General features: G+C 45.3%; 1 protein-coding gene across 1 annotated transcript in view; it reads right to left on the reverse strand.

The window, feature by feature from the left end:
• syne1a (spectrin repeat containing, nuclear envelope 1a) overlaps window positions 1–15,667 on the reverse strand; it is a 302,008-nt gene that overhangs the window by 268,360 nt on the left and 17,981 nt on the right. The window contains 6 exon segments of the mRNA XM_048249742.1: window positions 755–889; window positions 1,021–1,188; window positions 3,844–3,941; window positions 11,378–11,574; window positions 13,593–13,780; window positions 14,262–14,354. Coding sequence (XP_048105699.1) covers window positions 755–889; window positions 1,021–1,188; window positions 3,844–3,941; window positions 11,378–11,574; window positions 13,593–13,780; window positions 14,262–14,354 — 879 coding nt within the window.

Here is a 15,667-nt window from a genome sequence, read left to right on the forward strand (position 1 = left end):
CCCTCTGTCTTGTCCACTGGCTTCCGTCTAGCCGTCCACCCGGCAGTAGAAAGCGTTCCGCTTTTGTAGTTACTGTAGTTTCACTAGTTACTGTTAACCTCCCTATTATTTGATACCCATTCTGTTAAATAAACATACCCCTATTTTTGATACAACGAGCTGATCTGTGTGTGTCTCCCCTTTATGGTAAAGGGATATTCCACCATTTGTAGGCTGATTTGACATAGAACTATACTCTCATTCCAGCGTAATAATTAAGGAACACCATGGGCGCAGCAGCACAATGATATCATGCAGCACCTGAAAATAGTCCCTTGTAGGCTAACTTCCAGCAACAAGGTTGAGCTGCAGCAGACAAATCCGTTAGTGACTGAATTATTACGCCTGAATGAGAGTATAGTTCCATGTCAAATCAGCCTAGAAATCGCTACATTTGATTTTCCGTTGGTGTTATTAAACTTTCTAACTTGAGAGGAGACAAGTTTTAAATAGGAAAATTACCGGAAATTTTAAGTCACTTTTAAACGTGATGCTAGCAGGCGAGATGCTAATGGACTAATTCGATTCAATGATCTATGTATGTATCGCCAGACTCTGAGAACAGCTGGATAAACTGGAGAAAGGTACAAATCAATTGTTTAACTCAAGTGGAGGTGGAAAATTAGTGTAATTCCCCAAATGGTGGAATATCCCTTTAAGGGTGGTGTCCAACTGCCCGTAACAGTTTGTGTGAGTGCGTGAAAGAGAAAGAGACCTTCCACTGCTTGTGGAGCTCCCTGACAGTCTCCTGTAAAGCATGTTGCTCATTTTCAGGCAGGATGTCAGTGAGGTCATCACATGCTTTGAGAAACACATTCAGCACATGCTGGTCCAATCGAGCAAAGAACTCCTAAAGACACACACACACACACACACACATACAGGTTAGGGTGTGCATGTGTGCCACAGAATGTCCAAAGTGAAGGGCCCTTCTCGGACAGGCAGAAGGGTGTGTGTGTATGTGTGTGTGTATTTGTATACCGTGTGTTTCCGGTGTAGTTGGTCAGGAGGGCCCTTTTCAGACAGGCAGGCATTGGCCAGCTTTAGGGTCCTCTCCAGCTGGGCTTGAGCTTCCTGTTGCCGTCGCGTCAGTGTGCTGTTCGACTCTGCCGCACGACGCCACTCCCCCTCCTCCCGCACCAGATCCTCCTAAAGACACACCAACACCATCACCACCACCTCCCGCACCATCACCTAGAACATCAACACTCACCTCCCGCACAGACCCTAGAACACCAACACCAACACCATCACACACTCACACACTCCCCTAAAACACCAACACCATCACACACACACACACTTCCCCACCTCCCGCACAGACCCTAGAACACCAACATCATCACCATCACACACTCCCCTAGAACACCATCACCACCGCCTCCCGCACCAGATCCTCCTAAAGACACACCAACACCATCACCACCACCTCCCGCACCATCACCTAGAACACCAACACTCACACACTCACCTCCCGCACAGACCCTAGAACACCAACACCAACACCATCACACACTCACACACTCCCCTAAAACACCAACACCATCACACACACACACACTTCCCCACCTCCCGCACAGACCCTAGAACACCAACATCATCACCATCACACACTCCCCTAGAACACCATCACCACCGCCTCCCGCACCATCACCTAGAACACCAACACCATCACCACCTAAAACACCAACACCATCACCATCATCACACACTCCCCTGGAACACCAACACCATCACCACCACCACCACACACTCCCCTGGAACACCAACACCATCACCACCGCCTCCCGCACCATCACCTAGAACACCAACACCATCACCACCTAAAACACCAACACCATCGCCACCACCACCACACACTCCCCTAGAACACCAACACCACCACCACACACTTCCCTAGAACACCAACACCATCACCACCACCACACACTCACCTGGAACACCAACACCATCACACACTTACCTGGAACACCAACACCATCACCACCACACACTCCCCTAAAACACCACCACCATCACACACTCACCTGGAACACCAACACCATCACCACCACCACACACTCACACACTCCCCTAGAAACACCACCACCACACACTCACACACTCCCCTAGAACACCACCACCACCACACACTCACACACTCCCCTAGAACACCACCACCACACACTCACACACTCCCCTAGAACACCATCACCACACACTCCCCTAGAACACCACCACCACCACACACTCCCCTAGAACACCAACACCATCATCACCATCACACACTCACACACTCCCAAACTTCCTCCACTCCCCCGCCTTCTGTACCAGACCCTAAAACAACCCACATCATACATGAGGTGTACAGGTGTATGACTTGTTGTTTTACCTGTGTTGAGGTGTAGAGGTGAATGAGAGTAGGGGAGAGGAGAGAGGAGAAAAAGGAGAGAGGGTAGAGGAGAGGATAGAGCGGTGAGAAAAGCTACGACTGCAGAGAGGAGGTTGGAATTTGGGGTGGGGCTAATGCTAATACTTCTACAGGAGTCTAGAGTGATGGTTGTGGTGGGGCTAATGCTAATACTTCTACAGGAGTCTAGAGTGATGGTGGGGCTAATGCTAATACTTCTACAGGAGTCTAGAGTGATGGTGGGGCTAATGCTAATACTTCTACAGGAGTCTAGAGTGATGGTGGGGCTAATGCTAATACTTCTACAGGAGTCTACAGTGATGGTGGGGCTAATGCTAACACTTCTACAGGAGTCTAGAGTGATGGTGGGGCTAATGCTAATACTTCTACAGGAGTCTAGAGGATGGTGGGGCTAATCTTAACTCTTCTACAGGAGTCTAGAGGATGGTGGGGGCTAATGCTAATACTTCTACAGGAGTCTAGGGAGGCGTGGTGGGGGCTAATGCTAATACTTCTACACAGGGAGTCTACAGTGATGGTGGGCTCACTAATCTTCTACGGGAGTCTAGGTGATGGTGGGGCTAATGCTAATACTTCTACAGGAGTCTAGAGTGATGGTGGGGCTAATGCTAATACTTCTACAGGAGTCTAGAGTGATGGTGGGGCTAATGCTAATACTTCTACAGGAGTCTAGAGTGATGGTGGGGCTAATGCTAATACTTCTACAGGAGTCTAGAGTGATGGTGGGGCTAATCACTAACACTTCTACAGGAGTCTAGGAGGATGGTGGGGCTAATGCTAATCTTTCTACTGGAGTCTAGAGTGATGGTGGGGCTAATGCTAAACTCCTTCCTACTGGAGTCTAGAGGATGGTGGGGCTAATGCTAATACTTCTACAGGAGTCTAGGAGTGATGGTGGGGCTAATGCTAACTCTTCTACAGGAGTCTAGGAGGATGGTGGGGCTAATGCTAATTCTTCTACTGGAGTCTACAGTGATGGTGGGGCTAATGCTAATACTTCTACAGGAGTCTAGAGTGATGGTGGGGCTAATGCTAATACTTCTACAGGAGTCTAGAGTGATGGTTGTGTTGGGGCTAATACTTCTACAGAAGTCTAGAGTGATGGTTGTGTTGGGGCTAATACTTCTACAGGAGTCTAGAGTGATGGTTGTGTTGGGGCTAATACTTCTACACGAGTCTAGAGTGATGGTTGTGTTGGGGCTAATACTTCTACAGGAGTCTAGAGTGATGGTGGGGTTGGGGCTAATACTTCTACAGGAGTCTAGAGAGATGGTGGGGTTAGGGTTGGGATTTGGGTTGGGGCTAATCCTTATACAGGAGTCTCAAGTTATATATAGGATTGGGGTTATGGTTGGGATTTGAGTTGGGGACTAATCCTTTTATATAAGTCTAACCTCATCCTGTTGCTGTCCAAGAGGGTTAGGCAGCTTTCTCAGGAACTGAGCCACATAGGTCATGATAGACTTCTCATCGGGCTTATCCACATCCACGTCTAAAGTGCAGGGGAAATAAATTACTGTTAAAGACCAACTGTGAAATAACAAATGTGACCTGTAAAGAAAGGCTGACCCTACAGCTTTGAATGAACACATGCAACCTGTAAAGCTCTTCCTAAAAGCGAGAAAGATCAAAGATTACATTTATTCATTTGAGGAGACGCTTTTATCCAAAGTGACTTACATATGTAATATATAACAAGAGTCACCATCCACAGAGCAATTTGGGGTTAAGTGCCTTGCTCAAGGGCACAACGGTGAAAGCCAGGAATTGAACCCACAACTTTACAGACTAGTGTACGCTAGCCCAGCTCCTTAAAGGACAATTCAGGCGCAAAATTAATCTAGGAGTTAATAACACATGTGTACCGAGTTTGACCGTTCGCTGGGATTTGTTTTCATGCTAGTCGAATGTGACCAGTTTTATTGCAAACCGCTAATTACCGTTTAATGCTAGCCTTCGGGGCAGACGTACAGTAAAAAGTAATCGCTATTTCTATACCACTAACAAGGCTCAAAATAGCACCACACTTACACGGTAGCATAATGAGGGTCTCTACATGTAAACCGAAGCATTGAGAACTTTGTAAGTGTACAGGTAGTTTATTAAAAAGAAACACATTACCGTACACACTACTACATGCTAGCCCTGCTCCTTAGCCCCTACGCTACCACACTACTACATGCTAACCCTGCTCCTTAACCACTACGCTACCACACTACTACATGCTAACCCTGCTCCTTAACCACTACGCTACCACACTACTACATGCTAGCCCTGCTCCTTAACCACTACGTTACCACACACTACTACATGCTAGCCCTGCTCTTTAAACCACCACTGTTACACACTACTACATGCTAACCCTGCTCCTTAACCACTACGCTACCACACTACTACATGCTAGCCCTGCTCCTTAACCACTACGTTACCACGGCGCCAGATTATGATGAGGTCAAATCTCCATCATTCACATCCGTCTGATCACTACTGTCTACTGTCTGCACACTATTTTGCTGGTGTTTTTCTATTAGTTGGTGTTATTCTGTTAGTTGGTGTTTTACTGTTCCCTTGTGTTTTATTGTTTTGCCGGTGGAAAGACAGCAGCAGTGATTCTCTCCATGATCTCCATCTCCACTACACCATCTCCATCTCCACTCATAGACTACATGATCTCCATCTCCACTACATGATCTCCATCTCCACTACATCATCTCCATCTCCACTCATAGACTACATGATCTCCATCTCCACTACACCATCTCCACCATCTCCATCTCCACTACACCATCTCCATCTCCACTACATGATCTCCATCTCCACTACACCATCTCCATCTCCACTACACCATCTCCATCTCCACTACATGATCTCCATCTCCACTACATGCATCTCCATCTCCACTACACCATCTCCATCTCCACTACATGATCTCCATCTCCACTCATAGACTACGCAGTCTCACATCTCCCACTGCATGCAGTCTCCATCTCCACTACACCTTCTCCCATCTCACTCTAGACTACACCATCCCATCCCACTACCATCTCATCTCCACTACCTGTCTCCATCTCCCTCTCAGACTACTGATCTCCATCTCCCACTGCATAGTCCTCCATCTCACTACCATCTCCATCACTCATAGACTACATGATCTCCATCTCCACTACACCATCTCCATCTCCACTCATAGACTACACCATCTCCATCTCCACTACACCATCTCCATCTCCACTACACCATCTCCATCTCCACTCATAGACTACACCATCTCCATCTCCACTACATGATCTCCATCTCCACTACACCATCTCCATCTCCACTACATGATCTCCATCTCCACTACACCATCTCCATCTCTACTCATAGACTACATGATCTCCATCTCCACTACACCATCTCCACTACACCATCTCCATCTCTACTCATAGACTACATGATCTCCATCTCCACTACATGATCTCCATCTCCACTACACCATCTCCATCTCCACTACACCATCTCCATCTCACTCACTAGACTACATCTCCATCTCCACTACATGATCTCCATCTCCACTACACCATCTCCATCTCCACTCATAGACTACATGATCTCCATCTCCACTACATCATCTCCATCTCCACTCATAATCTCCATCTCCACTACATGATCTCCATCTCCACTACACCATCTCCATCTCCACTCATAGACTACATGATCTCCATCTCCACTACATGATCTCCATCTCCACTACACCATCTCCATCTCCACTACACCATCTCCATCTCCACTCATAGACTACATGATCTCCATCTCCACTACACCATCTCCATCTCCACTACACCATCTCCATCTCCACTCATAGACTACATGATCTCCATCTCCACTACACCATCTCCATCTCACTTTCCTGAACTACATGATCTCCATCTCACTTTTCACCATCTCCTCTGGAACTGCATTTTCCATCTCCACTACACCATCTCCATCTCCACTCATAGACTACATGATCTCCATCTCCACTCATAGACTACATGATCTCCATCTCCACTACATGATCTCCATCTCCACTACACCATCTCCATCTCCACTCATAGACTACATGATCTCCATCTCCACTACATCATCTCCATCTCCACTACACCATCTCCATCTCCACTCATAGACTACATGATCTCCATCTCCACTACATGATCTCCATCTCCACTACACCATCTCCATCTCACTCATAGACTTCATGGTCCTCTCCCGCTACGCAGTCTCCATCTCCCACTACCATCTCCATCTCCCACCTCACTTAGACTGCAGTCTCCATCTCCACTACATAATCTCCATCTCCACTCATAGACTACATGATCCACTCCATGATCTCCATCTCCACTCCATGATCTCCATCTCCACTACATAATCTCCATCTTTCCTCACTGAATTTTTATGATCTCCATCTCCACTCATAGACTACCAGTCCACTCCGCGGTCTCCATCTCCACTCCCATGATCATCTCCACTCACTTGGACCTCTAATCTCCCATCACTCCACTTCAGTCTCCATCTCCACTCCTTAGACGTGTCCATCTCACTACCATCTCCACTCACCAGGGCTTTACACAGTCTCCATCTCCCTACCTTGATCTCCAACATGATCTTCATAATCTCCACCACCCTCTCCATCTCCTACATGATTCCATCTCCACTCATGAACAACATCATCTCCACATCTCCCACTACATCATCTCCATCTCACTCCTGAACTACATGATCTCCACTACCTCATCTCCATCTCCACTACCATCTCCATCTCTCCACTACCGTCTCCTCTACCCTTGATCTCCATCTCACTCATAGACACATAGTCTCCCGCCTCTCCCACTACACCATCTCCATCTCCACTACATGATCTCCATCTCCACTACATGATCTCCATCTCCACTACATCATCTCCATCTCCACTACACCATCTCCATCTCCACTCATAGACTACATGATCTCCACTCATGGACTACATGATCTCCACTACATCATCTCCATCTCCACTCATAGACTACATTATCTCCATCTCCACTACACCATCTCCACTCATAGACTACATGATCTCCATCTCCACTACATGATCTCCAACATGATCTCCATCTCCATTACACCATCTCCATCTCCACTACATGATTTCCATCTCCACTCATAGACAACATCAACTCCATCTCCACTACATCATCTCCATCTCCACTCATAGACTACATGATCTCCACTACATCATCTCCATCTCCACTACACGATCTCCATCTCCACTACATGATCTCCATCTCCACTCATAGACTACATGATCTCCATTTCCACTACACCATCTCCACTACATCATCTCCATCTCCACTCATAGACTACATGATCTCCATCTCCACTACACCATCTCCATCTCCACACTACATGATCTCCATCTCCACTCATAGACTACATCATCTCCATCTCCACTACACCATCTCCATCTCCACTCATAGACTAGGTCTCACTCCACTTAGACTACATAATCTCACTTCATCACATCTCCATCTCCACTCATAGACTACATCATCCTCCACATCTCCACTCCGCCAGACTACATGATCTCCACCACATGTCTCTATCTCCACTACATTCATCTCCACTCCTTGAACTACATCATCTCCATCTCCACTCATAGACTACATCATCTCCATCTCCACTCCATGATCTCCATCTCTACTCATGGACTATGTGATCTCCATCTCCACTACATCATCTCCATCTCCACTACATGATCTCTATCTCCACTCATAGACTACATGATCTCCACTCATAGACTACATCATCTCCACTACATCATCTCCATCTCCACTCATAGACTACATGATCTCCATCTCCACTCATAGACTACATGATCTCCACTACATCATCTCCATCTCCACTCATAGACTACATCATCTCCATCTCCACTCATAGACTACATCATCTCCACTACATGATCTCCATCTCCACTCATAGACTACATCATCTCCATCTCCACTACATCATCTCCATCTCCACTCATAGACCTTTGCAGACTCCATCTCCACTACCTGTCTCCATCTCCCGCCATGATCTCCATCTCCACTCATGAACCCTCATCTCATCTCCCTCGCAGACTACATGATCTCCATCTCCACTACATCATCTCCATCTCCACTACATGATCTCCATCTCCACTCATAGACTACATCATCTCCATCTCCACTCATAGACTACATCATCTCCATCTCCACTCCATGATCTCCATCTCTACTCATGGACTATGTGATCTCCATCTCCACTACATCATCTCCATCTCCACTACATGATCTCTATCTCCACTCATAGACTACATGATCTCCACTCATAGACTACATCATCTCCACTACATCATCTCCATCTCCACTCATAGACTACATGATCTCCATCTCCTCATAGACTACATGATCTCCACTACATCATCTCCATCTCCACTCATAGACTACATCATCTCCATCTCCACTCATAGACTACATCATCTCCACTACATGATCTCCATCTCCACTCATAGACTACATCATCTCCATCTCCACTACATCATCTCCATCTCCACTCATAGACTACATGATCTCCATCTCCACTACACCATCTCCATCTCCACTACATGATCTCCATCTCCACTCATAGACTACATCATCTCCATCTCCACTACATGATCTCCATCTCCACTCATAGACTACATGATCTCCACTCATAGACTACATAATCTCCACTTCATCATCTCCATCTCCACTCATAGACTACATCATCTCCATCTCCACTCATAGACTACATGATCTCCACTACATCATCTCCATCTCCACTACATCTCATCTCCACTCATAGACTACATCATCTCCATCTCCACTCATAGACTACATCATGATCTCCACTACATCATCTCCATCTCCACTACATGATCTCCATCTCCACTCATAGACTACATCTCCATCTCCACTCATAGACTACATCATCTCCATCTCCACTCCATGATCTCCATCTCTACTCATGGACTATGTGATCTCCATCTCCACTACATCATCTCCATCTCCATCACATTCCCATTCCCACTATAGACTCATATATGATCTCCACTCTCATAGACTACATCATCCCACTACATCATCTCCATCTCCACTCATACTACATGATCTCCATCTCCACTCATAGACTACATGATCTCCACTACATCATCTCCATCTCCACTCATAGACTACATCATCTCCATCTCCACTCATAGACTACATCATCTCCACTACATGATCTCCATCTCCACTCATAGACTACATCATCTCCATCTCCACTACATCATCTCCATCTCCACTCATAGACTACATGATTCCCATTCCTACTCACACCATCTCCATTCCACCACATGACCCCCACTTCCACTCATAGACTACATCATCTCCATCTCCACTCATAGACTACATGATCTCCACTACATCATCTCCATCTCCACTACATGATCTCCATCTCCACTCATAGACTACATCATCTCCATCTCCACTCATAGACTACATCATCTCCATCTCCACTCCATGATCTCCATCTCTACTCATGGACTACATGATCTCCATCTCCACTACATCATCTCCATCTCCACTATAGCGATCTCTTTATTCCCACTCTATAGACTATATGATTCTACTCATAGACTACATCTCCCACTCATCATCTCCATCTCCACTCATAGACTAAGCATGATTCCATCTCCACTCATAGACTTATGATTCCCATTTATCATTCTTATTCTACTTTAGATTTCCATTCTATTCTACTCTTTGACTTTGGCATTTCTCATTTCTACTTGGTATGATTCTATTCTACTTATAGATTTTAATTATTCTATTCTATTTTATCATTTCTCCTATTCTATTTGTGATTATGATTCTCTATTCTACTAAGCAATTTTTTATCTCTATTCTACTATATGATTCTATTCTCTACTTTATAGACTATGCATTATTCTCTATTCTATATGATTCTCATTTCTACTCTTTCATAGATTTATGATTCTCTAATTTTAGACTATACCTCTCATTTAATATTCTATTCTACTTATAGATTTACCATTCTATTCTCTACTCTTAGATTTCATATGATTCTATTTACATTATTCTATTCTATCCACCATTCCCATCTCCCACTCCACAGACCACACTCATCTCCATCTCCACCTGCACTCACATCATTCCCATCTCCAATCCATGATCTCCATCTCTACTCATGGGACTCATGTGGATCTCCATTCCCACTACATCACCTTATCTCCACTACATGATTCTATCTCCACTCATAGACTACATGATCTCCATCTCCACTACATCATCTCCATCTCCACTCATAGACTACATGATCTCCACTACATCATCTCCATCTCCACTCATAGACTACATCATTCCCATTCTACCTCATAGACTAAGTATCATCTCTACTACATGATTCCCATTCCCACTATAGACTACATTATTCTATCTCTACTACATTTCATTCTTCTCCCCCACTCATAGACTACATGATCTCCACTACATGATCTCCATCTCCACTACACCATCTCCATCTCCACTACATGATCTCCATCTCCACTACATGATCTCCACTACATCATCTCCATCTCCAATACATCATCTCCATCTCCACTCATAGACTACATGATCTCCACTACATCATCTCCATCTCCACTACATCATCTCCATCTCCACTCCTCAGACACAGTCTCCCACTGCAGTCTCCATCTGCCATGATCTCCACTACATCATCTCCATCTCTACTACATCATCTCCATCTCCACTCATAGACTACATCATCTCCATCTCCACTACACCATCTCCATTTCCACTACATGATCTCCATCTCCACTACATGATCTCTATCTCCACTACATGCTCTCTGTCTCCAGTAGGGGGCGCCCCTGCTGATTCACACATGCACCTTCAGGGTCGAGTAGCCGTGGGATCCCCAGCTCCCTCTCAGCCAATGAGAAGGCCTCCTGAAGGTTCTCCCGGTGTCCCCTACTGTAGACCTGTTCCATGTTGACCAGTTCTGGCCTCAGTGCGGAGATGAGGGTGAGGAACGCCACTCCGGAACGCCAGCTTGGACCAAAGTCATTCACTTCCAGGCCCCTTCGTCTGAGATTCACCAAAAACACACCAAAAACACCCGATGTATTACAGATTTACCAAAAACAATGTGGTGTGTGTGTTTGTGTATATTTTGTGTGTGTGTGTGTGTATATGTGGTGTGTGTCTGTGCATGTTGTATATGTTGTGTGTGTATGTGTATATGTGGTGTGTATGTGTGTATGTGGTGTGTGTGTGTATATGTGGTGTGTGTTGTGTATATGTGGTGTGTGTGTGTGTGTATGTGTGGTGTGTGTTTGTGTATGTGGTGTGTGTGTGTGTGTGTGGTGTGTGTTGTGTATGTCTGTGTATGTGGTGTGTGTGTGTATATGTGGTGTGTGTTTGTGTATATGTGGTGTGTGTGTGTATATGTGGTGTGTGTGTGTATATGTAGTGTGTGTTTGTGTATGTCTGTGTATGTGGTGTGTGTGTATGTGGTGTGTGTGTATGTGTGTATGTGGTGTGTGTATATGTGGTGTGTTTGTGTATATGTGGTGTGTGTATGTGTGTATATGTGGTGTGTTTGTGTATATGTGGTGTGTGTATGTGTGTATATGTGGTGTGTGTTTGTGTATGTCTGTGTATGGTGTGTGTGTGTATGGTGTGTGTGTGTGTATGTGGTGTGTGTGTGTGTGTGTGTATATGTAGTGTGTGTTTGTGTATGTCTGTGTATGTGGTGTGTGTGTATGGTGTGTGTGTGTGTGTGTGTATGGTGTGTGTGTGTGTGTATGTGTATATGTGGTGTGTGTGTATGTGTGTATATGTGGTGTGTGTGTATGGTGTGTGTGTGTGTGTATGTGTGGTGTGTGTATGTGGTGTGTGTTTGTGTGTGTGTATATGTGGTGTGTGTGTGTGTGTGTATATGTGGTGTGTGTGTGTGTGTGTATATGGCCCTGCTGTCTGTAAAAGAAGCCTTAAAAGAAGCTGTGGGCGCACTGGCCAATACCGTACTCATTCCTGTTTGACTTATCGGGCTTTGACACGTTAATCACCGTGATCCTTCTCTCTATACTCACTAACATAAATTCTCGCCCTGTTTTCCTGGTTTGAATCCTACCTCACAGGACGCTCGTTTAACGTATCATGGCTTGGACAGCTATCTGCACCTCACTATCTCACCACAGGGGTCCCCCAGGGCTCAGTGCTTGGCCCTCTTCTCTTTGTTATCTACACCACCTCCTTCGGACAGATTATCCGTTCGCATGGCTTCTCATACCACTGCTATGCAGGCGACACACAGCTCTATCTGTCCTCTCCACCTGATGACCCCTTGTTTCAGCACGGATCTCGGATTGCCTCTCTGACATAGCTATATGGATGAAGGCACATCACCTCCAGCTGAACCTCTCAAAAACTGCTGGTCCTCCCAGCTAAACCTACCATACACCACAACATCAACATCACATTTGACTCCTGTCTGTTTTACCTACCAGGACTGCAAGAAATCTAGAGTTGTTCTCGACAACCAACTAACCTTCTCAGATCATGTTGCCTCAGTCGCCTCGGTCGCAGCCGCTTTTTCTCAAGACTTCTACAACATACGGAAAATCAGGACTTACTTGACTCAAGATGCTACCTAACTCCTGCTTCAGGCAATAGTCATCTCACGACTCAACTACTGCAACGCTTCTTCTGACAGGTCTTCCCAGCCCGCGCAGTGAAACCCCTTCAGATGATCCAGAACGGGCGGCACTTGGCCTACAACCAACCCAAAAGGGAACATGTTACCCCGCTGCTCATCCAGGGGCTACACTGGCTACCTATGGCAGCCCGCATCAAATTCAAGGCTCTAACGCTTTGCCTACAATGTCGGTTCTGCTCCCACCTCCTTGAATGCCCTCTATACAGACATCGCTACCTCCCAGACACTTCACCGCTCCTCAGGCAGGCGTCCTGGCTCTACTACCCGTACGCTCAGGCAAATCACGTAAGCTTACTGCGTAAATGTAAATGTAATGTATATGTGGTGTGTGTGTGTATGTGGTGTGCATTTGTACTTGGTTACTGTGGTTACTGTGCGTTTGTACTTGGTTGCCGTGGTTACTGTGCATTGGACCCATTTCAGCAGAGCTCTTCTGGCACCGCCTTGGAATGAGAGGCGGGGCTTTCTCTTGATTGATGGGCTGGTGGTGTCTGCACTGTTGGAACTGTCCAATGAGGAGCTGCTACCCAATTGACCCTGCAGAGCCGACAGGCCGCTGGTCAGCTCCTCAAACTGTCTCAAACAGAGAACATGTTTTGATCAGGAAATGAGAGCAAGATCAGCTGACATTATGTTTTAAAAGCTCTACATCTGTGCAATATGTGAAAATGTAGGCCTGCAAAGCTCGTCTACATCTGTGCAATATGTGAAACTGCAAATTCAATATAAAACCACCAGGGGGCGTCCTGCACCACCCATGTATATGTTATACCTATATAGCTATGTGCACACACACATATACACACACACAAACACACACACATATACACACACACAAACACACACAAACACACATATACACACACACATACACACATATGCTCTGCTCACTATATGTTATACCTATATAGCTATGTGCAAATATTTCTTAGAAGCTGTGAATGTTTAGCAAGTTGGCGTCAACATGCAGCATGTGTTGACCACACAGAAGACAGGCCAGTCATCGTGTGTGTCATGTGACGTGTCATCATGTGTGTCATGTGACCTGCATCACCTGGAAGTAGAGGATGATCGTCCACACCAGACCCAGCACGATGGACGGCCGCCCATCAACAACGTCCGTGACGTTTATATTGACCAACTTCACCTGAAACACACAACTCAATGACCATACACACATTACCAGCAACACACATTACCAGCAACACACAACTCAATGATCATACACACATTACCAGCAACAACACATTACCAATAACAACACATTACCAGCAACACACAACTCAATGATCATACACACATTACCAGCCACACACAACTCAATGATCATACACACATTTCCTGGAACAGTGCACACATACTGTATCTAAATCATACACACTATGAAGAGTTGAACATGTGAATTCAACCACACGAACACAATCACATGTACTGTATGAATACATGAAAATAAACATCTGGATTCATTTATCTGCTTATTATGAAAATAAACATCTGGATTCATTTGCATTAACATCATACCTGTCAACATTTAGCTTCCAAAAACGGGAGATTTTTTCGTGCCAGTGTTTATACCGATCTGTGTTTGCATATTTACTAATGCTTCATAAACTTGTTTCAACTGGGTATACTGGCCGTTGCTTTTACCTTACCATTGCCTCATGATGCCAGTATCCACCAGCTGCCTGCCTGCAACCTACTTCCAAACTCCAAAGCTGCTTGCTGTCAGATTTGGTTCGAGGAACAAGTTCAGTGTATTAACAACACTCAATAACAGTTTATGCATGTGTTAATCAATTAAATTCCCAACAATTTCACAACAGCTCTGGAGTAGGTCATTCATCTAACCCGGGCTTGCTTACGACGAGACTCAGGCTGAGTTGGCACCCGCTTCCCTTATTTGGGTTTTAGTTGCCAGGTTTTGTACCTGCGACAAACGGAAATTGAAACTAAGTGATCGTATGTGTAGGGTGTATTTCCATACACAATCTGGCAACTTGAATGCATCAATGATTTTAAATGAAGTTTGATGGCCATGTACCACGGAGTTTTCCTCGAGAAATAACAAAACGGAGGGTGCTGGGATGACCTTGAAATACTGAGAAACCCGAAAACGGGAGGTTAACAGGTATGATTAACATGGTCAGCTATGAAGTAATGCACATGAGGGAAAAAGTATTTTTTCAGGAACGCAATCCTTTCCATATTCCCTTTTCAAACGGCACTTCTACTCTACTCAAGTACAAAACGCACTTCTAATACTCTTACTCAAGTACAAAACGTTCTCTGCTCTCTACCTCAAGTACAAACGGCACTTCTACTCACCAAACGCACTTCTACTCTCACTCAAGTACAAAACGGCACTTCTGCTCTTACTCAAGTACAAAACGGCACTTCTACTCTTACTCAAGTACAAAACGGCACTTCTACTCTACTCAAGTACAAACGGCACTTCTACTC

The sequence above is a fragment of the Alosa alosa genome, chromosome 8 (assembly GCF_017589495.1).
Source record: "Alosa alosa isolate M-15738 ecotype Scorff River chromosome 8, AALO_Geno_1.1, whole genome shotgun sequence".
Classification (NCBI taxonomy): Eukaryota; Metazoa; Chordata; class Actinopteri; order Clupeiformes; family Clupeidae; genus Alosa; species Alosa alosa.